This window comes from Barbus barbus (assembly GCF_936440315.1).
Source record: "Barbus barbus genome assembly, chromosome: 31".
NCBI classification, from domain to species: Eukaryota; Metazoa; Chordata; class Actinopteri; order Cypriniformes; family Cyprinidae; genus Barbus; species Barbus barbus.
The window spans coordinates 13,139,629-13,165,225 of record NC_136759.1 but is presented as its reverse complement, the minus strand read 5'-3'; the positions used below and the strand labels follow the sequence as shown (position 1 = coordinate 13,165,225).

General features: G+C 37.9%; 2 protein-coding genes across 3 annotated transcripts; both read right to left on the bottom strand.

The window, feature by feature from the left end:
- Positions 1-1,605: 1,605 nt before the first annotated feature.
- LOC306851843 (alpha-2-antiplasmin-like) lies at positions 1,606-8,942 on the bottom strand. The gene is made up of 9 exons (XM_079388303.1): positions 7,769-8,942; positions 6,863-6,934; positions 6,661-6,738; positions 6,280-6,580; positions 6,008-6,151; positions 2,931-3,119; positions 2,592-2,734; positions 2,293-2,497; positions 1,606-2,178 (listed from the first exon to the last, which is right to left on the bottom strand). Exons 2-9 carry the CDS (start codon positions 6,917-6,919, stop codon positions 1,847-1,849), a joined length of 1,449 nt encoding a protein of 482 aa, XP_079244429.1. The 5' UTR covers positions 6,920-6,934; positions 7,769-8,942; the 3' UTR covers positions 1,606-1,846.
- A 562-nt stretch (positions 8,943-9,504) lies between these two features.
- Positions 9,505-24,203, bottom strand: LOC306851842 (WD repeat-containing protein 81-like). 2 transcript variants are annotated; one of them, XM_079388301.1, is made up of 12 exons: positions 23,998-24,203; positions 22,668-23,076; positions 18,876-22,390; positions 18,644-18,751; positions 18,325-18,518; positions 18,039-18,220; positions 16,134-16,299; positions 14,459-14,624; positions 13,508-14,335; positions 12,185-12,330; positions 11,831-12,013; positions 9,505-10,438 (listed from the first exon to the last, which is right to left on the bottom strand). In XM_079388301.1, exons 2-12 carry the CDS (start codon positions 23,024-23,026, stop codon positions 10,112-10,114), a joined length of 6,174 nt encoding a protein of 2,057 aa, XP_079244427.1. In that variant the 5' UTR covers positions 23,027-23,076; positions 23,998-24,203; the 3' UTR covers positions 9,505-10,111. The 2 variants fall into 2 exon arrangements, with proteins under 2 accessions (XP_079244427.1, XP_079244428.1); XM_079388302.1 differs by lacking the exon at positions 9,505-10,438 and having other exon boundaries at positions 11,997-12,038; positions 23,998-24,112.
- Positions 24,204-25,597: the final 1,394 nt, after the last annotated feature.

The window sequence follows — 25,597 nt, the reverse complement described above, 5'->3', positions numbered from 1 at the left end:
CTTCCAAAACATGCAAGCTGCCCATACCGTATGCATTTATGCACTCTCATACCATCAGAGATGCTGGCTTTTGAACTGAACGCTGATAACACGCTGGAAGGTCTCCCTCCTCTGTAGCTCGGAGGACACGGCATCCGTGATTTCCAACAAGACTGTCAAATTTGGACTCGTCTGACCATAGAACACTTTTCCACTTTGAAACAGTCCATTTTAAATGAGCCTTGGCCCACAAGACATGACGGTGCTTCTGAACCATGTTCACATACGGCTTCCTTTTTGCATGATAGAGCTTTAGTTGGCATCTGCAGATGGCACGGCAGATTGTGTTTATCAACAGTGGTTTCTGGAAGTATTCCTAGGCTCATTTAGTAATGTCAATGACAGAATTATGCCGATGAGTGATGCAGTGTCATCTGAGAGCCCGATGACCATGCACGGGCATCCAACAAAGGGCTTCGGCCTTGTTCCTTACGCACAGAGATTTCTCCAGTTTCTCTCAATATTTTGATGATGTTATGTAGATGATGAGATTTGCCGAGCCTTTGCAATTTGACATTGAGGAACATTGTTTTTGAAGTATTCCACAATCATTTTACACACTCTTTCACAGATTGGAGAGCCTCTGCCTCTCTAAGACATCTCTTTTATAGCTAATCATGTTACAGACCTGATGTCACTTAACTTAATTATTTGCTAGCTGTTCTTCTAGCTGAATCTTTTCAAAATGTCTTGCTTTTTCAGCCCTTTGTTGCCCCCGTGCCAACGTTTTTTATACCTGTAGCAGGCATCAAATTTGAAATGAGCTCATTTAGTAGATAAGTGTAAAATTTCTCAGTTTAAACATTTATGTTCACTATGTTCTATTGTGAATAAAATATTGGCTCGTGTGATTTGAAAGTATTTTAGTTTTCATTTTATTCAAATTTAAAGAACGTCCCAACATTTCAAGAATTCAGGTTGTATTTAAACTTTTCTTTTAACATTTATTTAATGCCACAACAGCAAAATACACTTTATTAATAACATTAACTATGAATGAGAATTGCATGAATGTCAGTGCTTTAAAAAATGTTTTTTTAAATTAACATCTTCCAAAAGATTTATGTAGTCTTTTTTTAAATGTAAGAAATTTGGTTTTATTATTGTGTATATGATATTTTCTCAATAAACAAAATAATTGCATTGTTTTGTTTTTTACATTTCAAAATGTTTAGTTTTTCTTTCACAAGAAACAAAGCACATAAACTACAAAGATTTCATTCATGAGTTCATCCAGTCCTGAAGGTTAATGGTAAACAAACTTGGCTTGTTGTCCCCAATGGAGGCTCGAACCTGAGGCTCAGCTTTGAGTTCAGTCAGTTTTTGTGTTCTGTCATGTGTATGTTTCAAGAAAAGTTGATTATTTAATTGTTTCCTGTAAATTTTGATCAGTATTTATTTGAAAAAAATTATAAAAATTGTAATAATCTCAAGTACATGTCTGTAAAATATGTTTGTAAAAGTGATTTCTCTGTTAGTAGTGCAGCATATTGTTATACAGTATCTGAAAGGAGGCAACATTTCACTAAATCTCACTAAAAAGAAAAAGCAACAAAACACTTGGAATTTCTGGTCAAATTTCTTTAATTAAAAAACAAACAAACCAAAAAAAATCATGACTTTTTTTTTTTTTTAAACTAAGATTAGGATATTTAGAAAAACATTAATTTACATAAGGGAAGTAATTTCAAATTATCTGCTAGAATTAACTTTTAGGAGATATGTCCTTAATTTGCCTTCCAGTGGGGACCAACTACGCAGTCAACAATCACTTATGGACTCATTCTGCTAAATGTATGAAAACAATCTACTTTGGAGGAACATCAAGAGAGTGTGGTTTGTCATTATCTTTATCTGAATTGCCAGGGTTTGTGACCATAGTGGATGCTCCAGGGTTTGGGTTGGAAATTACTCCCAAGAAGAATGGCGTTTGACTTAAGTCATCCATTAGGGCAAAGAAAAATGGCTGATTGACAGTAAACGAAGGGTTAGAACGTGAGATGACCACACTTGTTGCTGCCACTGCCTCTGCCCCTTCTTCATTTATCTCAATACTGGACATATGCTGTACACTTGACACAAACAAGGGGCCCTCAGAGATGCGGTCCAGCTTCGGATGACTAAATAGCATTCCTAGACCTGGATTGGAGTAGAATTACATATTAATATACATAATTAAGTAGATGATTTTGAATCCATTGTGGTTATATTATTTTGTCATAATGTGCATGAATCAGATGCAAGACATCTTACCCATGTTTGTCATGGCGTCTTGAAGGTCCTGGTTGAAGTCAAGTTTGAATTTTGGGAGTTTGACCTGCATGTTTCTTTCTCGTGGTAATCGACGGTAAAGATCTGAGATATTGAGCTTAGCTGCAACGGCTGATACATTCACATGTCCAGATGTTGGCATTATTACTAGTAGACTCTTGTCACCTTTAAAGGGGAATCGAGCAACCTATAGAGATCAAACAGTGAGTAACAGAGTTCAGTAGTGAGGAATAGAGATTTAATCAGCGCTTTTTATAAAGTAGCATCTTAAAGGCAGGAACCTGGGCATCCAGCTCATGGAGGGTGAAAACGCTGAGAGGATACTTTGGCCCAAGCATCATATCCACATTAACAATCTGGTTTTCATCTATGTAGAAGAGCTCAGTGGAGGTGAAGTGAGGGTCAAAACGAGTGAGCCACTCTCCTGTGAGAGAGAAAATTAGACTTGTATACTTGACTTGTATAATTAGACTTCTGTGGTCCTTTATCGATTTACACTTGTGAAATAACAAGGGAACAATAATGCAACAGATCTGAGTAATGCGAAACCTCTGATGTGACTCACTGATGTAAAAGAGGAAATTGTGAAATACTTGCTGGTAACAGGTGTTTGTTCTGACCTTTGTAGTGAATAGCATTGATAAGCATCATCACGGAGCTGAGAGGCAGGCTGGACAAAAACTCTGAGATGTGCCCATTTGTGACCTTCTTAACCCATTCATTGATGTCATTAACATCAGTCAGTGTGGCCGGCTCGGAGGCATACAGTTTCTGAGAGTCTTCCAGAAAGTCCTGTTTTGCTTTAAATCCTAAGTGAAAAGAGAAAACCATTCATATCTTTGCATAGTATGGTAATAAACCGTCACTCAAATTTCAATCAGAAAGCAAAAACAACCAGTAATCAAATTCCCAATCCTGTTTAAAAGAAAAATTATTCAAATAACCTACATACACACACATATTATTTTTTTCATTACAAGCCATATACAGTGACCCCAAAAATGTATTGGGGGACTTTTAACACACCCCTTTATTAAAGTAATGTATTTGCAATATTTTTTTAAAAAGTAACCTAAAATATGAATAAATGTAAAATATGTTATATCATTTAAAATAATTATAGAGAGAAAGATGGATATTTTCTGGATGTCAATCATTAGTGGAACATATTCATGGATTTCATAACTCAAGCTCACTAGTCAGCAATTAAATGAAAATAAAAAAACTAGGCATGCACGATATGAAAAATTTTAACCGATACCGATAATTAAGTCCTTCTCATGGCCGATACCGATGAGTTCATATTTTTATATTATAATTTTCATATAATCTGCAGTTTGTGCACCCAGAAGAATACAAAATCTAAGATTCACTGATTAAACTGATATTTTAGTAGCTCTGGCCTAACTATAGCAAACATCAGTCCTGACTCTTCAAATGTTTTTTTTATTTTTTGTGTAAGGCACCACAATACTTTGTAACAGAAATGGTTTAACAGAATTATGACAGAACTATGGTTTATCTGCAATTAACAACTCATTAACAACAAATTTATATTCATATATTTCATGCATAAAGAAATGAATCTATTCAACGTTTTTAGTGCACAAGGATGAGAAAGTTATATAGTCTTTAAGCAGTGTTGGGAGTAAGGCGTTACAAAAGTAATGCATTACAGTAACGTATTACTTTTTGCTGTAAGGCAGTAGTGTAAGGCATTACTAATCAATTTTCAGTAATATTTTACTCGGTACATGTTCAGTAACGCTTGCATTACAACACACTTTTAGCCCCCAATTATTATTATTATTATTATTTTAAATTTAATTTAAAGTCGGGCACCTACTTTTTTATGTCCCTAGGGCCGGGCTTCGGGCCAATTTTAACGTCATAGTTCAGACGCGGGCTGGGCCTCGGGCCTATTTTAGGTTTCTGCTTATCTTTATATTTTAGACATCCATCAATTATTGATGAAAAAAATTGCCGCGCTGGTGGATACAACATGAGTCCGTGCTGCTGCGACTGTCAAGAGCGACTTGACGGTGTTTAGTGTCCCGCAGCAGCGAGCCGTCAGCACAGATGAAGAGTTCTGCTTCAAATACACACAATAAAGCAAAAGCCCCAGCAAAAGTAATTACAATGAATGTGTCCGGGGGGAAATAGTAAGGATTCGCCATCTCCTCGTTAGACGCGCCTTTAGAGAGAAGTGTATCTTCACGGATAACGATTGTATTAAATAGTTTTTGTTTTTATTTATTTCGTTAAGTAGCAATTTAAAGCTTTCTTTAGATATATTTATCATGTCTGTAAGGCATGTATTTCGGTTCATTTTTGTGAACGAACAACAGTCGCGCATCACAGATCAGATTTAATTTATCACTTGAGGAGAGTGAGTCGAGCTGACTGACAAGAGTGAGGTGAAAAAGACAAGACAATGGCAGAAGAGTTTCTAAACGAAATGTAAAAGCGCCTGTTTTAAAAATATTTGTGGATTTTGAAAAGCCTGTTGACCTGCCACTTATCTAAGGTGATATTGGAAGGTCTATTTATTTATTTTTTAAACATTCGTTTCTCATTTAGCCTATTTGGTTCCACAGTATTTGCTGATTTTTATTGTATTTAAACTGGAATATTTTCCCCATTATTTTACATCAAGGTGTATGCAGTCCGTGCCTCCATCTCACTAATAAACATTCTATGTTTTATAATTATTTGTTCCTCAGTCTTTACTGATTTTCAGTTTTTGGCCTACCATGCATATTTAAAATTTGTAAGTTATCTGTTATTTTATATCAGGCATATAGCATGGTGCATTTTTATTCGTTTTGTTAATAAAAGTTAGCTGTATGTTCTATGTTGTATGTTGTAATTGATGCCGAATTACCGTTAATTTAAAAGTGAAAATAAAACACGCACGGTACTTTTACAAGCTATTTAAGCAAATGATGACGTAATGAGCACAACACATGCTGAGAGTCACTGCAGTTTAAAGCTGCAATCACTTGCACTCGGAAAGAAGATGAATCTCAGATAAATCAGACTGATTGATTGATTTACCAGCAAGCATACTTTATCGGATCTAGTTATCGGACTTAATTTATTTATCGGAGCAATAAAAATGACGTAATTTTCTCTCATATCGGTCGATAATTTATCGGTCCGATAAATATCGTGCATCCCTAAAAAAAACTAATTACAAGCAATAGGACAAAAAATTACAGATGAACAAATAAATAAGAAATGCTACATAAAAAGTAATTATCAAAATATATAAAAACACTGCATATTTTTCACTAATTAAATTAAGCATATATCTCTTCTTATTAAAGTTACAAAAGTGATTTAGTCAAATGCAGTAAGAGATTTTCTCTTTTGTAGTTTGATTAACATGACTGACAGACAGCAGGAATATTAGACTGCTGTAACTTTAAAAGCTGCCCGGATCCAATATACCATTACACGTTTTCTTTCTCAGCTGTTTGCTTTCACTTAAGACCTACTGTGATTATGAGGATACCTGCAAAGACAGGCATTTTGACACATAAAAATGTGTATTTAACTGTTCAAGGCCTATAAAGCAGCAAAAATAACTGTGTTCAATACTCCCGCACTCTATAAGCAGCGTCTTCAGTTTTTTGCGGCCACAGTATCAACCTCCTTGACAATATCGGTTTTGTTGTAAACGTGCGATTCTCACCAGTTTTCAGATAGATGCGGCTGGCGATGGACAGGCTCCTTTTGCGGAAGTTGCGCAGGAGGCTGCTGAGGGCAGTGTGGTAGCATGGCAGTGCATCCGCATGCAAGTGGTGTAGAAGCAGCTCTTCTGTCTCATTAGTTGCTCCTAAGATTCAGATAAACAACAAGATTGTCTTATTGAGACACATATAATAGCACTAACTCAATATGAATGGAATGGAAACCAAACCATTTGTTATTCTCTCAGTCTTTTGTTTTTCATTGTAGACTTACCCAGTGCGAGCTGTGAGAGTGCAACAGACAAGCTAAGAGGGGAAATTATTACATTGGGCTGCTCTGGACTAGGCTTCAAGTTTTCCAAGACCAAGAGGCCAAGCTTCAGAATGCTGTTGCCTATAGTCTGCTTAATCTGTTGGCTGGTCATGTCCCCATCACAGAGTGAATCAAGGTCCTCCTCAGAGGAGCCTTCTTTCTGCCCAGGAGAGGGAACCGAGGCTGAAGGATCTGCTTCGAGGCCATCTGGAGAAACTGTGAGTGCTTCGGTCATGGTGGGGTCAAGAGTGCCCTTCAAGTCCTGAGAGGGACAAGGCGACTGGAGTGTCAAAAGTCTAAATATGTATACACCTTCAAGAATGTAGCATTGTGGGTTCTTACTGATATGGGTGTACTAGGCATCAGTGGGATGAGAGGAATTAAAGGCTCCGCTCCATCCTCTGGTTCAATCGCATCTTCCTGCAGTGACAAGGAGCAATTTAAGGCTTTTTTTAAATAATAGAATAAAATCAATAATTTAATAAAAATAGAATGAAATAATTTGGAAAAAAATAAACAGCATAAGATCAGTTGAGTGCTTTACCGTCCAGCCTTGCTTGGCATAACAAAGGAGGAGGAATGCCAGAAAACACAAGTTCATGTTCTAGAAGTTAGTCTAAAAACCAAAGAACAGCACAATTTATACAGAATATGGGATGATTTGGCATTGATCTTTGGTCATTTGTACAAAAGTACTCTTTCCATTTTACATATCCATATATATATAAATATTATCATTAGATGAAACATATTATATCCATCGATACAAATTTTGGATGCATTTCATCAGATCAGATTGTTCAGCAGAAACAGAAGAAAAGAACCCTCAGACACACATTTTAATCAATATATTATTTTTGACAGAAACTGTCTAAAAACAAAAATCATTCCTGAAGGTCTCCCTCACTTGTACAGAAATCCGTAATCTAGCTACTGGCAATAAACCAATACATGATCTGATTAACACCTCCAACTTCAGGTGGATTGTTTTTTTTTTAACTTGCAGATTAGACAAAATATTCAGTCAAATAATCAATAAAACGCTTCACATGGCTAAAGGTCTGTCAGCTGTTGCATAATTCCATGGTCAAGCATTTGAAATTAGTTTAAAGCTACAGGTTAAATAAATTCCGACTGCAGGTAAATTAAAAAACATATTGTTTTTAAATCTACAATGTATTTATGCAAATGTTACTGCATTACTACTAATCAATTTTCTTGTGCACATAAAATATGCTTTGTTAAATGTTGTATCAAAACATTCTTGTATCAAAACCATCTAGGAATTACACTACAAAAATACACAAACGAAAGATGGTGTACATATTTACAAACCAAAAGAGCTGGCAACGGATTAAATTTGTATATTTTGACACAATATCTACGTAATATATTGCAAACAGTTATTTATGGTGAGAATATATGAGAATAAAAAAAACTGTGAGCTTACCGTGCAAATCTCCAGTGGATCCAGCCCTGATTGGGGAAAGAAACACACAGAATAGGCAATGGGAAAATTCTTTGCTGTAGGGGTTGGCACTCTCAGAGCAGGCAGTTACATTTCAACTTTCATTGATCTTTACCTCATATAGCTCTTAGACCTACCTCTTCATAGATGTAAATATTGAGAGACCTTGGGGTCAAACATCAAACTCAAGTGTGTAGATTTGTGGATCTGTGAAGACTTTGAATGGTTATAAACTGGTACTGTATAGTTTGCCGAGCTAAATAAACTCATGTGAGACACTGAACACGAGTAAACATGCTGCACAAGAAAAACTGCACATAAATGAGGAGGAGATGACAAGTCAACACTGCCAATGCTGATATTAATATAGACCGTTATTGGATAGAGGGCTTTTATATTGCTTTCTTATATGCCAGACAAACAAGGCAGTGCCAGACTCCACCATTACCTTGGGTCATCCGCAGGCATATGCCAAGATCTCCAAATTGAGAGCAGTTGAAAGGCACTGTGTTGCAAACACTCATGGACTTTGTCCTATCAGAGTAACCTCTCCGGTGGGTGCTCAGATTCCAAGCACAAAAATCTACAGAGCAAACCATATGACGGACCAATCTTGCTCATTCATCAATAGTAGGTCATCAATCACCCAGTTTGAAGTTTTTCAGACAAAAAAAATAAAAAATTAAGAGACACATTTATGATCAATTTCTTTTACTTTAAATCATTGAAAAGGTTCATTTTAGTGAGCATATAGAAAAAAGGTCAGTTTAAAAGTAAAAAAGAAAAATACTCGCAATGAAATACAAAAGAGCAATGGCCAATGTCAAGACAGTGTGTTGCTTGTGCTACTGTACATCAGACAGATGTGTGTCAATCTCAAACAGACATCGTCTTTAGCATGAATCATCAAAATCATCAAGCTGTTTGAGGAGTAAAATACAACCAATTGCATTTTTAAATACTTATAGGAATTCCGATATAAAGCGATATCCACTTTTCCAAATTGTCTGGCCATATAGGATTCACTACAATCCTCTACTTAGTAACATAAAATAATGTGCTTTTCAAAATGAACACTATAACACTAGTAAGCCTGTTTCAACACAAAATAATAAAGGCATGAATTCATATCAGAACTCATAATCCACAAGCCAATTTTCCAAACCTGACAAATGGTGGGAAAGTATATAGTGCTGATATACTTAGAAAGCCAGTAATGTATGTTTTAGTAATCTGAATAAATTCTCATTAAATATTTGAACATTATATAATTGGAATGTCTGGAGACGATAATGTTTTACATAAAGCGTTCCAGTAATAAATTAAGTAGTTAGTTTCTAGTTCATATCTATTCAAGGATGTTGCATAAAAGTATTCTTTTAGATAGTAAGCATTAGGCTAAACAAAGAGATATATATATATATATATATATATATATATATATATATATATATATATATATAAATGTGTATGTATATAGTAACATACATACAGTATGGTGTGTGTAAAATGTAACATGGTGCTTGACCTGGGGTTGATGTGACAACTACATCACCAAGGTTAATACAGCATCAAATTGATCTCTATAATCATTAGATACATTTTAAATGTCAGAAGGTCCAAATTCAGCATTAAGGACCATCCGGTTGCATATTAGATGTTTACACTCTCAATCGGTGTACAATAACAGAATTAAGAGTCGTCTTGGAGTCACATTTGGATCACATTTGCTTGTTCATTAAGCTTCATTGACGTGGATGAAGAAACGTACTGCGTAATATAGAAAAAAAAGTACCAAACATGGTGCACTATAAAGGTCTACCATGAATACTGCATAGTTGCTGAGCAAGTCTGGTGAATTGAATCATATGATATGATCAACATAGTCTAACCTGTGATTCTCACAGTGCTGTTTTTGGTGATTTCACTTGTCTAATGGAAAGTGCTACACTAGAACCACACTTGAACTTTCCTGAGCAGCTCATCTCATGCAATCCATTCGTTTGACTTTTTTGAAGAGAATTTACAGAGTTGACTATTACATACAAAGCAGCTAGTGCAGTTATATCACATAAACCCTAAAAATAATACAAAAGACGATTCTTTTGATTGTATGAATCAGAGGCAATATTCAGTTTTGGTCACTTACTAAAAAGCGAGGTTTTAAGTTCTCTTTCAGCGAGTTTAAAATGGAAATATCAGGCTTGCTCCTTCTATGACTGAAACAGGTTTCTTTGTGCATGGTTGGCAAGATCGTTTCATTCTGGGAAAGGAGCCAAAGGTGGCACTAGAAATATAATATTCTGAAAAGCAACACTAGCTAGTTTAAGCCAGCAGCCTGATGGCACCGTTGTCAGAGCCGAGCAGCAGAAGCCTCTTTGTAGGCAACACGGACAGGCTTGTGAGAGTCCCACGGAAGTTCTCTGTGCTGAGCTTGGTGGATCCCGCCAGGTTGGCCGTGCTGTCCAAAATGGAGTACACCCCGATCTTGTTAGCAACAGTACCTGCCACAATCTCACCACCATAAAGATCAAATGCATGGATGGGGTCGGATGGAGTCCTGTACTGGTGAAGTGGCTTGTGCTCCACGTCTTTCCAAACGGTCAGTGTGTGGTCTGATGAAGAACTAACCAGCAAATTTCCCTCTGCTGCCTACAAAATGATACACATGCATAAAACACAGTTAGCAACAAAGAGATGGGGAAGTATCTACTTTTAGCCAGCCAGGTACTTCTGAATACTATTTATTTTGTATATTCTGTAAAAATAATTATATTTTTAATTTCATCAAGTTTTAATATTTTTTCCTTCACAAAAATAGATTTTTCTTTACAAATCAGTTTGTGACTTAAAAATTTCACAAATCTTACAAAGAAAAGTAACCCCATAAATTCATAATTACACTTTTGCTGGAAAAGAATGGCACATGATACAAACCATTACTGATTTATAAGTAGTTTTCAACACATACAGCACAGTTCAGAACTTTGGGGTCAGTAAGATTTTTTGTTAGTTTGTTTTTGAAAAAAGTCTTATGCTCATCAAGGCAGTATTTATTTGATATTTTCAGGATTCTTTGAGGATCATAGTTTAAAAGAACAGCATTTATTTGAAATAGAAATATCTTGTAACATTATACATGCTTATGTAGTCATGTAATGCATCCTTACTCAAAAATAAAGGCTAAAAAAAAGAAAAAAATAATAATAATAAAATTTCTTACTCTTACTGACCTCAAACTTATGAACCCAAGTGTACTTACTTATTGATTATGATTACTAATGAGCAGAAGGTGTAGCGATTATGTTGAATATATCACAGAAAACCATATATTTACATTCATAAAGCATACAAATGTATGTACAAGACTCATGAATGTGAGATTATTAATAGCAACAAAGCAGCAGCCTAAAACGCCCTCACACTGGCCCTGGTCCTGCAAGATATCCTTATTGTTGAGCCCTACTAAGGTTCATCCATTTCCAGATAGTAACAAATAATAAAGTAATTGTGCAGAAATCTGCATAGCTCATAGATTTTGTCCTAATGAGTAACTCATGTCTATATTTGCCCAAACATGGGCCTCTGGTGGCAGAGACAGACCTTTGACCCTACAAATCAAATAAATTGTAGGGTAGGTTAAATAAAGTTTGCTTAGTTCTAGCCCCTTGTTGACTGCATTTGAACAAACCAACAGGGTACAACTTTTACTCATACTGAAATCTCAAATACAGAAGTGAATCAAGACCCCAAAACAAAGATGGAAATCTAGTCCATGTTTTGTAATGATTGGTTTCACTCCATTCTAATATGTGATTATACACGTAGCCATCCTGTAAATGTGGACTGATAACTCTTCATGATGAGTGATCTGATTAAAAATTTGAGCTTGTTTCAGAAATTTTTACAAACTGTGTGTATTCATATAACATAATATTCCCTAAAATCAATACAGGATGTGATCTACAAAAATATTACAAGACAACAGAGCATGCAGTCACATGCACATCTTAAATTACACATTAACCAACGACATGCACTCACTTTCATTTGCAGTATATCTCCCTCGTGACCGGGCCAGCCTCTTAGCACCAGACCCGTTCTTGCATCCAGCAGCACTATGAATCCAGTGGAGAAGCCTGCCGCCACAGTGCGTCCACTCGGACTGACAGCCAGGCAGCGGATCAGGCCAGCGCTCATGTTACTGTAGGCCAGACGGAACTCATGCTGTGAACAGAGAAAAAACAGGGTTCTTACTGGTAATCATAAGCATTGCAGGAAGGAATATACAGTATAGAAACCAGTCTGGCTATTATAATGCTTGATTAAAAAAAAATTTAGCTGAAAAATAAAGGCTTGTAACATAACGTGTATTAATGAAAAAGGACTGAGCAATACCTGTAAGCCAGGTTTGCGTGCGTCTATGAAACGCAGCACAGAGTCTGCGCTAGCAAACACTACACTGCAGTGAGGAGCAGGCATAGTGGCGACGGCCGTGATGGGGTTCTTCCCATCCAGAGCTTCATAACAACGAATATTCTTTCCTAGAGAGCAAAACAAGACATTATGTGAAAGCTGTTGGTCTGACAGACACAGGCTAAAGGCAATCTATATAAGAATATATGTGCATTATCTGTAGTGGAATTTGTAGTAATGTATACATTTTGTATATTAATGATCTATTAATAATATCATTATGTAATGGAGATAACAGTTGTAGAAATGCATTTTTGTAATAAAAAGATGCAATGGCTAATTAATCTAAAAACTACCATTTTATGTATCTGACTAATAAAATAAAATAATATTTTCATACTATTTGCATCATATACAGCTTGGCTGAATCCACAAAAATATTTCACATTTAATATTTCTCTGCTGACACTGGAAATGGCTGTGGGACAATCATAACTTTTTAAAAATGTATATAAAATAACTTGCACAGTAAATAATATTTTATGATTTAATTATTAGATTATTTCATTTTAAAAAGTAGTATATAAATATTAATAAAATATATTGTAAATTAAATGTTTTCCATGTAATAATTCATATTTTTTAATGGATTTTCAAAGCTTAAATGTGCAAGTCTGGGTTAGGAATGAGGGTAAATAATGTAGTCTCTACACATAAATCTATCTGAAAAGTACAAATACTAAAGGTGTGATTAAAAGCTAAAACTGAAATCTCTCAAATATTACTTCTCAAAATTTTGGGGTGGGAATTTTTTTTTTTTTTTATATATGTTTTGATGTCTCTATGTTCACCAAGTTTGCATTTATTTTAATAAAAAATATAGTAAAATCAGTAATATTGTAAAATTGTATTAAAAAGAAAAAAGATGCTTTGTATTTTAATTTAGTCTAAAATGTTATTCCTTCTCACAGGGCAAAGCTGAATTTGCCATATGAGGAACATTTCTTACTATCAGTGTTGAAAACAATTGTGCTGCTTAATATTTTGGTATAAACTGTGATACATAAAATTTTTTAGGATTCTTTGGTGAATAAAAATGATAAAATACAGCATCCTTCCTGAATAAAAGTATTAATTTCTTTAAAAATAAATACCTTACTGACCTGTAACATTTCAACGGTAGTGAATGTGAAATAATTAAAGAATCTAAATTTAATCACACAAAGTCACCTGTCCTATGCCACAAAAGGACAGTTACTAAAACACTGTCAGATGCTCAAATTAACAGTACTGTTATTCTCTCACCTGTGAATTGATCCCAGAGATGCACAGTACCATCACAGCTCACCACTTCCTGTGAGGCTTCTAGCTGGCCGACATAAAAGACAGATTTGCGGTGGTCTGTGTACATGAGTCGGGGTTCGACCTCTCGGGTGCCATCACCGTGGTTATAAAGCGGCCACAGCCTCACCGTTTTGTCTTTACTACCAGACAGGAAGTAGTCCTCCCCTCCTAGTGGTGCCAGACATTTTGCCGTGCCTGAATGGCCCAAGAAACTCTGGAGACGGATCTGGTGAAAGTGGAAATGTGAATCCTGCTGGTTAAGACCAATCTCATACTGCCAGTAGGCAAGCCAATTACCCTGCAGGGAGCGACTGCTGCGTGAGAGGTCCTGTTTCAGTGCGCTGTCCTCCGGAGTGGGTCCCAGCACCCATGAGTATGAGGAGTGAGAGAAAGAAGGTCCGGCTGAGGAAAGTGCAGTGGTGGCTAGACTTGTCTGAGGAGCACTGCTACCATATGGCCGTGTCCATGTTTCCAAAGAAGACAAGTTAGGACTCCCACAGGCTTCAGTGTCCCGGGGTACCTGGATACGGTTTCCCACCAAATGACTGCCAAATGTTCCTGACTCAGGCAGGATGTCTCCACCTAGTGGTGTGGAAGTGGACGAGGGAGCAGGGAAGGGACTACGACCCATCTGGCGACCCATGCTAGGAGAGAGGCCCATAGCAGTAGTTTTCTGACCTCCAGCAGGGTTGCTTTCTGGGCTACCTGGACTTGCTCGTTCGTGATATGATTGAGCCAGACTCCAAACTAGCTCATGATTTGTAACTAGTTTGCGAATCGATGCATCACCTAAAAAAAAAGAAAAAAAAAGTAAAAAAGTATACTACTCAGTAAAAGTATATAACTCAGCTAATGAAGATGAATAGGAACACATTATCAACGCTTAAAAGCTAACTAGTAGAAATGTCTTACCAATAAGACAGTAGAAAGGAATGTAAGATGCATAAGCCATTTCAGGATTAAACACAGCCTGAAGTTCCTCCAAAACACCAAGCTCACAGGTAATCTCTGTTCCATCTGGAATGCACATATCCAAGTATGTGCTGTCTCCCACCTCCCTACGTGGGGCACTTCCCATCTGTACATAAAGAAAATTAATTTAATTTATTATGTAATGATGTAGTATTTTATGAAATGGACTACAAATTATTTCGGCCAACTTCAAGTATTAAAAATTCTCTGATAATAATTTCAAAGTATACTACCAAAGTATACTACCAAAGTATACTACGCTTTTTTTGAAAGACATTATTTTAATAATTAAAAATGTTATGACAGTAAAATACATTTATAATGTTACAAAAGAAAAAAAATGTATCGTTTTCCACAAAAAATTTAGCAGCACAACTGTTTTCAAAATTACTAATAATATGAATTTTTGGTAATACTTTATTTTAAGGTATCTTAATACAGAGTAACCAACGACAGAGTAACCAACAACACCTTTTTAAGTACTTAGTAGTAGCCGTTGTGCTTACATGAAATAAAATGTACTTATCATGTAACTAAGTTATGGAACAGACTGTAAATACAGTTTGTAATTATGTAGATGTAATAGGCAGCTACTGTTACACATATGTAACATGCCGAGTCCGTTACACAGCTACTAGTACACTTAAGTACAATCTTGACACACTTTATTTTAAGTACTTACATTTATAATTGCGGTGTATAAAGTCTGCAACACATATGCAACAATCTTTTGGTTACATAAGTAGCTGTGTAACAGACTCGGTCTGTTACATATGTGTAACAGTAGCTGCCTATTATATCTACATAATTACAAACTGTAAGTACCGGCTGTTCCATAACTTAGTTACATGATAAGTACATTTTGTTTCATGTAAGTACAATAGCTACTACTAAATACTTAACTAGGTAATTATTCTGTATTATGGACAACTTAAAATAAAGTGTTACCAAATTTTTTCTTAAGCACAGTTAGAATGATTTCCGAAGTATCGTGTGACACTTAATATAAAATTGATTAAATAAATGCAACCTTGGTGACCATAAGAGACATCCTTCAAAAACATTAAAATAAAAGACCCACATTTTTCAATGGTAATATATATTCAAATTTGACAAAACTGCCAGGAAGACTCATATATACAACATGAAACTAAACAAATGAAAAACAAATAAATAGGGATCTGCGATATAAAAATTCTACACCATTTCCAATACTTTTTTTGTTGAATAAATTAAACCAAATAAAACATTTAATAAAACTAAAACCAACTGTTTAAAATCCTATAAGTGAATTTAGACATCACAGCATTTTAATCTACAGTATGAAAACAGGATACTGTTAAGATGTGCATTAGAGTACATCTATCCGTGTTGTAAAATTATGTCATTTTTAAAGATTAACTTTATGTAAGTATCATATGATGGCAAAGGTTAAATATAAAAACAGATGAAGTGAGCATGAGCAATTAAATATCCAATATCCAGAGAAAATAAAAAAAATAAAAAACCTCTATAATATCATCCGATTACAAATATGATATTGATGAAGCATGCATCCCTACAAAAAAATGCCAGAATTATAGATCATGCAATATTGTAAATTGTCTTTGCTTACCTGATTTTGCAGACACTGCAGCAAAGAGAAAACATGGAAGAACCTGGAGAGGGTTTCTGCCATGTGCTGCTGTACCATCTCTCGGCCAATCCGCAAACAGATCAGTGCCATGAGGCTCAGAATCTTTAGACACACAGCGGAACGAGTCTGCACTCCACTAGGAAAGCTGAACACAGAGGAAAAAAAAAAGTTTTTTTTTTTATACAGTCAGGTCCATAAATATTGGGACATTGACACAATTCTAACATTTTTGGCTCTATACACCACCACAATGGACTTCAAATGAAACAAACAAGATGTGCTTTAACTGCAGACTGTCAGCTTTAATTTGAGGGTATTTACATCCAAATCAGGTGAACGGTGTAGGAATTACAACAGTTTGCATATGTGCCTCCCACTTGTTAAGGGACCAAAAGTAATGGGACAATTGGCTTCTCAGCTGTTCCATGGCCAGGTGTGTGTTATTCCCTCATTATCCCAATTACAATGAGCAGATAAAAGGTCCAGAGTTAATTTTAAGTGTGCTATTTGCATTTGGAATCTGTTGCTGTCAACTGTCAAGATGAGATCCAAAGAGCTGTCACTATCAGTGAAGCAAGCCATCATTAGGTTGAAAAAACAAAACAAACCCATCAGAGAGATAGCAAAAACATTAGGCTTGGCCAAAACAACTGTTTGGAACATTCTTAAAAAGAAGGAACGCACCAGTGAGTTCAGCAACACCAAAAGACCCGGAAGACCACGGAAAACAACTGTGGTGGATGACCGAAGAATTCTTTCCCTGGTGAAGAAAACACCCTTCACAACAGTTGGCCAGATCAAGAACACTCTCCAGGAGGTAGGTGTATGTGTGTCAAAGTCAACAATCAAGAGAAGACTTCACCAGAGTGAATACAGAGGGTTCACCACAAGATGTAAACCATTGGTGAGCCTCAAAAACAGGAAGGCCAGATTAGAGTTTGCCAAACGACATCTAAAAAAGCCTTCACAGTTCTGGAACAACATCCTATGGACAGATGTGACCAAGATCAACTTGAACCAGAGTGATGGGAAGAGAAGAGTATGGAGAAGGAAAGGAACTGCTCATGATCCTAAGCATACCACCTCATCAGTGAAGCATGGTGGTGGTAGTGTCATGGCGTGGGCATGTATGGCTGCCAGTGGAACTGGTTCTCTTGTATTTATTGATGATGTGACTGCTGACAAAAGCAGCAGGATGAATTCTGAAGTGTTTCGGGCAATATTATCTGCTCATATTCAGCCAAATGCTTCAGAACTCACTGGACGGCGCTTCACAGTGCAGATGGACAATGACCCGAAGCATACTGCAAAAGCAACCAAAGAGTTTTTGAAGGGAAAGAAGTGGACTGTTATGCAATGGCTAAGTCAATCACCTGACCTGAATCCGATTGAGCATGCATTTCACTTGCTGAAGACAAAACTGAAGGGAAAATGCCCCAAGAACAAGCAGGAACTGAAGACGGTTGCAGTAGAGGCCTGGCAGAGCATCACCAGGGATGAAACCCAGCGTCTGGTGATGTCTATGCGTTCCAGACTTCAGGCTGTAATTCACTGCAAAGGATTTGCAACCAAGTATTAAAAAGTGAAAGTTTGATTTATGATTATTATTCTGTCCCATTACTTTTGGTCCCTTAACAAGTGGGAGGCACATATGCAAACTGTTGTAATTCCTACACCGTTCACCTGATTTGGATGTAAATACCCTCAAATTAAAGCTGCAGTTAAAGCACATTTTGTTCGTTTCATTTGAAATCCATTGTGGTGGTGTATAGAGCCAAAAATGTTAGAATTGTGTCGATGTCCCAATATTTATGGACCTGACTGTAAGTTGCCAAGTTTTAACTTCCTGACTTTGACTGATGTAATGTATATGTAAGCTTTTACCCCATCTTAGTTGATGTTAACAAATCCAGCAGAGGCAGCAGAACCTCCTGGTTAATCTTCATCAGCATATCCATTAGAGTGGTGTCTGACAGGAACACTATAATCTTCTGAGTGAGTACCACAGCACCCAAAAGCCCTGCCTCCTTTCGAGTGTTCAAACGACAAGAAGAAGGTGGAGAGACCTGCAAGTTTCAAGGAAGTAACATTTTAAGTAAAAATCTATAAAGAAAAATAAATTTTACAAGCCGAACTGTTAATCAGTGAGATTCAGAAATTTCCAAGTTACCAGGTAACCAATGTAGGGTAGATATTGGTAAGTCAAGACTGGTTCTCCATAGAGATGTGCTATGTAAATAAGACACTCAAGAACTGGTCGTGCAGTCTGGTCACCAACAACTGGTTTCTTCTCATATACACTTCCTACGCTCTCAAGGCTATTTTCCTCATTTGCAGAGAGCATGAACTGGTGTTTATCAAGACCTTCAAAAAAAAAAAAAAAAAAAATTAATAATTTGCTTATAACAAAGATTATACATTTTCAAAGCTAAAACCACCAAATACCACAGAATATAGAGATAGAATTTGTCATAAATCAGAAATTGTACCTATGTAACATGTAGTAAGAAGTCTCAGCAGGTTCCTTGCTATGAATCGAGATGTCAATGTCGGCCCCAGTTTTGCAGACAGCCATCTGACAGTTTTGCAAACAATGTCTGGAAAACAGTGTATTTTTTTGTTATTGCATTATTCAGGCATACTGCTACTTTGAATACTAAACATGTACAAATAAATCAAAGAAATGCACAAAAATTACTAAAAAGATCTGTTTTGACTCACCTAAAAGTATCTTGTGTTCTTTTTCCTCAGAATCTTCTAAAGGGTCATGTTCAGTGTCTTCTTCCTCCATGTTTTTCTCTGCATCTTCTTGCACAATTCCATTCATGACGTCTCCCTCAAGTGTGGCCACGGTTGCCTCAGACTCCTCTGTGCAAACTGAAAGAGTCATCTCTAGACTGGGCACCCTTTGCACTGTATTTTCTCGGTCTTCCACTGTCTCCTCATCCTCAAGCTCTCCACAGTCCTCACCATCACTAGCTTGCTTTAGGTCCTGACTGCTGTCAGCAGACTTTAAACTTGCACGGTCTCCAATGGACACCTCACTAGCGCTGCTCTTGTCGCTCAGTTTCCCCACGCTGAGAGATTCCTGGTCTTGATCTTTGTTTGTTAGACTTTGGTTCTGCTGTTTGGCACTAAGCGCCATTGTTGCCCCAGATGCACTATTATTCACATAAAAGCCATTCTGAAAGTCCTCACCTTCAGTCAGAAAAACCTGGTCGTTGAGACTGATGCCTGAGGAGTAATCCACAAGTCCTTGGTCTCCACCAACTCCTCCACTGCCTCCTCCTACTTTGCCAGATGACGTGGCAGCAGGCGACCTCCCATCCTCACACTCATAGTCCTCCTCTTCCTCATCCAAGGCACCAGCAGCTCCCCTTAAAACCTTCAAGCCCTCCCATTCAGTCCCTGCAGCTGTATTGCAGCTTTCAAAGCCTGTGATGACCTGCAGAACATGTGGAAGAAGGTTGGAAAGAAAGGCTTGCAAACCCAGTCTTACAATAAGCTGCAGCACAAAGCAATCCGTGTAGAGGTAGAAGCGGCCTCGAAGGCATCTGGGATTCTCGTACACACCAACCAGAGGCTTTAGTAGGTACTTGGAGGCATTGCGAGGACCAAGAACCCTGGACACAGGATCAAATAAGTACCAGGCAGCATAAACTGCAGTGGACTCCTCTGACATCAAAGAAAGCACAAAGGGTAGAAGAATCTCAAGCCCCTCTGCATTTATGTTGTCCCTGAGAAGTGTCTCCAGCTGTTGCCACAAGTTGAACACAATGTCACGGCCCTGAACACTGTTAATGGACTCCATCTTGGACTGGTAGGAGAATATGAATCTATGCAGTGTTGGGAAATATGCTGGAAAGGGTAGAGGGGAGAGAACAGGGCTAAGCAATTGCCAAGGGTTTGGTGGTGGGAGACCCTCACATATAGGGTCATATTTGAACAGATACGGTAGTCCTTCCGGGTGTATTGTGAATGTTTCTGTCTTAGAGGAATGCTTGTGGACCTGCAGAAGTGACTCTAGTGCATGATGGAGTGGTAGTGGAACATCTCGAAGGTTTGTAGAGCACAGCTTCAATACTGCTTGAAATCGATCACTCAGGTGTGTTTCAGGTCTCAGTCCCCGCAGTTTGGAGGAATAAAAGATCTCAGCAATGAGAACACCCAAGGCTTGTATATCTCTCTGGAAAAGATCTGTAAATGACAGAGGAACTTTCAATACAGGCCTCAAGTCTTTCTTGTTCATGTCAAGACCCATTGTATGCTGGGCTTGACAGTGTAGACCTTTCACCAAGAAGTTGTTGAGCTTTTCTAACTCTTCCAAAGGCTGCAAAGGTTTAAATCCCTCTGGCAGGCTTATCTTAAAATCCTCAAAATTAGAAGCCTCTGGCCTTTTACCAACAGAGGCTGCTCTGTGAAGCATGGTTGCTCTAATACCTGATCCTAGCGTATTTGTGACATTTCCAGGTGTTTCACCAGGGAAAGAACCATGAGAAGGAGACACAGCCAAAGCAATACTCTCTCCACTGGTCTTTCCACCAGCAGAACCAGCCAAAGGGATAGGAACAGAATTAGATGATGACGAGCCACTTAAGTCAAGGGCTTCCATTGCTTGCTCAAGCTCTTCGTCCCGGTCAACAACTGACCAACCACTGGATTCACATCCTGTTGTTTCTGGGACCAGTCCATCCACACCATCCATTGTGGTTTCAAGTGGTGGAATCTGCCAGGCCGTTACGTTGACGGGCCCAAAGTGGGGAGGCTCTGGAGGTGAATACTGGTAAGGTGCAAGACGAGGTGGGTGAGGGTGGTCAAACAGTTGGACAACTCCATAGCTGGTGAGATGGGTGTGGCTATCCACCAAGTGCAAGCACACATTCTTAGCTTTGACGGCTTCTTTACCTGATAACTTGTAGCCAAATGTTAGGTCAATCCAGTGATGCAACTGTTGAGACACTTCTCGACTCTCTAGCAGTTGTCTATGCACAGCAATAAACTCTTTGTAGGAGTTACACCATGGAGGTATATCAAGGTTTGGCATGTCTGGGTGAATGGAGTGGAATATTGAGGGATCCGTGTAAAATTCTGGGATGCATTCATCTGGGGTCCAACTCTGAATACGTTCCATACTAGCCGGATATTCATTGGGCTCCCACTGGGAACGAACATGGCTGCACAGTACAGATTTGGGTGTCTGTCTAGCTTTGTAGACATAATAAGTAATGTCTGACAGAACATCTGAGATATGATGGGGAACGTGGAGGTGATCTGACTGGCCTGAGCCACCAGGTACTACCGGCCCACAAAGGTCTGAGGCAAAATTGCTTCCACCACTTCCATTAGCTGCTGCTAGTGCTTCTTTGGTCATTTCATACGTGAAGTCCAGTTGTTTATCACCTTTATTCAGACGAAATTTTGACTTCTTGAGATCACGAAACCTTCCATATGGCACAGTGAAATCTACCACCCAAGGTAAAACTGGGTGATAGTTTGGGTCTCCCTCACGCCTCCCTGCCAATCGGTTTAATTCCATCAGATATTGAAAGTTGCTGACTTGACCATTAACCCAGTCTAAGACCAGAGATTTGAGCTCATCCAGACAATTTCTACAAAGATGTTCACTCACACCACTGTTATGACTCTGATTGTCTTTTGCTGTAACACTTTTTGGCACTGCACTTCCTAATGCATACGGCACAGAATCCATGTACTCTCCAAACTTTTCATAATGTGCCAGAGATATCTTTAGGCGACTGCAGAGCTGCTCATCAACTGCAATGTCAAGTAAGGAGAGTTCGCCACACAGTAGCCCCAAGGCATGACATTCACGCATTGCTATGAGCAGTTGGTACAAAATGAACAATATCTTAGCATGGCTGTTAGCCAGCTTAGCTGGACTGTAAGTGACAATGTCATGAACAGTGTATTGTGTGTACGGGAAAACCACATAAAGAACCTCCTCTGACTCCAGCAAGCATTCCGCAGGTAGCACATTTGGACACAAACTGTCAGTACTTTGTTTAAGAACTGAGTAGTTGGATGGGAATGGGCTGTCTTTTTCCTTCTCTTTGGCTGGAGAGAGGGATGGTGACACGCGATCGGTAGAGATAATGCTGGAGCAAAACAGTTTCTGTAAGGCTTGGCGAACAGCATCAATGGCCAAAACAGGTGTTTGCTCAATGGACTCTGCATATGGTTGCACATGATTCATGTACGCTTCACGCCATAGATTTCTGAAAATGAAATAAAAAAGGATATTACAAGTCAACACTGATTGAAAAAGTTAACCAAATGACCATTGCTATTATAAAAGTAACAGCACAGAGAATAATTCTATATGGAATAAGCAAGTACAATTAAATCTCCAATTCTAACATCAATATATAGTGGACGTTTTTCACATCTGAATACAAGGTGATTTTAAACATTGTTTTAATCAACAGGATTAAAAACACAACAATTACAGCAAATACTCTCACAAAAACATCTAGAAAAAACAAAGTATTGTACCTGAAATTAGACTGGGATACTCCCTGCATCAGAGTCATGAAAGAGTCCTGTGAGAGTCCCTCCCCATGGCAGCCTGGCTCCCTGGCTAATCTGTATCCCAGTTTGCGCTTCCTAAGGCCTTGGATACAAACACGTGTCCAACCAGATGGCAATTTCATCTGAGAGCGCTGGAGGAGAGTGCAGATTTCTCCCTCGCTGAAGCACTCATATCGCGCACAGCGAGTAACTCTCTTGTTTCTTAGGGCCATTACCCATCGAGTTGGGACCAGGACCACCAGTTCATTGGGTCGCTGACTGGGTCCAGTCTGCCGCTGATCAATACCCAGGTCCCTCTCCAAGGCTGGCGCTAGCCACTCCATGATCTCGTTCAGTTAACCAGACTGTGGCCCTTGTAGGCCCCTATAAGAAGCTAAAAAAAAAATTGTCAGGACAGGTAGTAAAAAAAAAAAAGTACTAAAGATACTACTATCTGTAGGTTCTGTAGACAATATTAGTATTACACATATGCTTATGACATAAAATAATGAATAAAACATGAACTTGAGACACATGGAAAGTGTGTTTTATATCCACTGCAAACTTGAATAATATACTTAATGCACTTTGTCCTGTTAAATCCAAATAAAAGTTACTTTATCACAGATGATCTTAAAAGCGTAATCTAAAAATAGTTACAGATTACACTATGTATTGTAACGTAATTACATTTCAGAAGAAATCCACTCAACACATTATGGCAACAATGCATATTACTAATAATAATAAAAACATTTAAATGCAATGTTTATGACGTACAGATGTAAACTATTTTTAAAAATCCTGTAGAATAATGGAAATTAAACAGAGTATTTAATGATTACAGAATTATTGTAATTTATTATAACGTTGTGCAAATAACAATATAGAATATGTATCAGTAGATGCTTGCAGATCAAATCATCTTCAGGATAGCAACAACTAATGATGTCATCGCTGAAAATGTCATGCATTACCCCGTGACTGTATTCTCCCATACTTCATCAGAAATAATAAACTTCATTCATAACATCCAAAACATATTCTCGAAAGATTGAGCATGTAAAATGTAGCACATGCATTCATCTTTGCTTTCTGCATTTCATTTCAACATTTATACTATAGTTCCTCTTACAGACAACAAGGAAATAGTGCACTTCTGTCAGTTCTCGCTTGTAAAGTTACATATTCAAAGGAGCACTACACTATACATTAAGCCACGACCTGTTTGGTTAATGTCAACACACAAGCACTTCCGTTAAGCAAACATTTGGAAGAGAGGAGATCTGTCCATCTAGCTGTTGTTGTTGCTCACCTCTGCACTGTTTGCTGCTTGTCAGCAACTGCGCTCTGGAACAGCTGCCTTCACGACGCCAAGTCCCATGTTTGCGGGATTTATATGAATTTCCAGTACTTTGAGAACTACCATAACCTCACAAAAATTCCTAAGAAGTCGAGAATATTTTGTTGTCTTCAGAAGCCATAGTGTTTGAGTTCAGAGCCTCACGTGACTCTCATCTCCGTGCGTGCTTGCGTGCGCTCCCAGACCGTGTGATTCTCAGCCAGTAGAATTGTGTCATAATACAAGTCCCCTCAAGATTATAAAAGAAAAAAATAAATAAATTATCAAACATTAAACTTATGTTGTCATTTTGATTCATCTTTGTTAAGGACCCCGGATTGCCCCCCGACTGAGAACCACTGTTATATAAAATGCGAATAGCTTATGATTTCTAATAAAAATTAGTCCAGGGCATCAGCTGAAGCATGAGAGATATTTAAAATGTGCAGTGCTGGGGGTCCAACAGCTGGAGAAACAGTAATTAAAAATATATATGAAAAAAATTAAAAAATATATATAACTTTTAGTTATAGGTCTAAACAGGCGGCATTTTGCAATTTACTGAGCAGCTTGACAAACACATGATATGCCGCCGATACATGACTAGTATAAGGCGATCTCATGCTGACTCCGAAAAATAAACCTGTTGCCAAAAAAAACCCACTAGAGGGCGTCCTGCTATTAATTCTGTTGTAAGACTTATAACTGAGCTGTTCTGACGTTCTAAACACAGTCACAGACCCACCAAAAAACAAACAAACAAAAAACCTTATGGAAAAGTAGCCCATACAATCTTCAATTTCAGTATATTCAGATTTTCTTAGCCTTAACTATGCAAAAACTCAACTATGGGATGGGGGGGGGGGGGGGGGGGGTATGTCTCGGGCCTATAGTTGTCACATGGAAAAATGAAGTGAAGTGACATACTGCCAAGTATGGTGACCCATACTCGGAATTCGTGCTCTGCATTTAACCCATCCAACGTGCACACACACAGCAGTGAACACACACACACAGTGAACACACACCCGGAGCAGTGGGCAGCCATTTGTGCTGCGGCGCCCGGGGAGCAGTTGGGGGTTCGGTGCCTTGCTCAAGGGCACCTCAGTCGTGGTATTGAGGGTGGAGAGAGCGCTGGACATTCACGCCCCCCACCTACAATCCCTGCCGGCCCGAGACTCAAACCCACAACCTTTGGATTACGAGTCCAAATCGCTAACCATTAGGCCACGACTTCCCCCAAAAATGTCAGTATTATAAAACTAGGTTTTGAACGAAATGTCCCGTTACAGAAGTGTGTGCTTTCTATAGAAGTGGTTTTCAAAATCCTCTTTAATTAAAATTTTATGCAAATTCTGTTCTCCAATATACAATTTCAGAATCATCACATTTTTAGCTTTTGGGTAAGAAGTGAACAAAATAAAATCACTTTTCTTAGAGTCTTTCTACTTAAAAGTGTCATGTTTATTCAGTGTGTTGCTTGACATTTCTTTGTAAGTATTTGTGAAATTTACTAGCAATTTCTGAGTGAAAATTGTTGCAAAATCCTACACCAAATTCATTGTATTGCATT

Bases quoted from the DNA above. Each gene is read 5' to 3' on its own strand.
- LOC306851842 (XM_079388301.1), bottom strand. From the start codon at position 23,026: ATGGAGTGGCTAGCGCCAGCCTTGGAGAGGGACCTGGGTATTGATCAG. The intron at 16,300-18,038 runs GTAAAAGCTTAC...CTCTGTGTTCAG, and splicing joins TTAACATCAACTAAGATGGG to CTTTCCTAGTGGAGTGCAGA. The intron at 14,625-16,133 runs GTAAGCAAAGAC...CTTTATGTACAG, and splicing joins TGCAGTGTCTGCAAAATCAG to ATGGGAAGTGCCCCACGTAG.
- LOC306851843 (XM_079388303.1), bottom strand. From the start codon at position 6,919: ATGAACTTGTGTTTTCTGGCATTCCTCCTCCTTTGTTATGCCAAGCAA. The intron at 2,498-2,591 runs GTTCCTGCCTTT...TGATCTCTATAG, and splicing joins TCCATGAGCTGGATGCCCAG to GTTGCTCGATTCCCCTTTAA. The intron at 2,179-2,292 runs GTAAGATGTCTT...ACTCCAATCCAG, and splicing joins AGACGCCATGACAAACATGG to GTCTAGGAATGCTATTTAGT.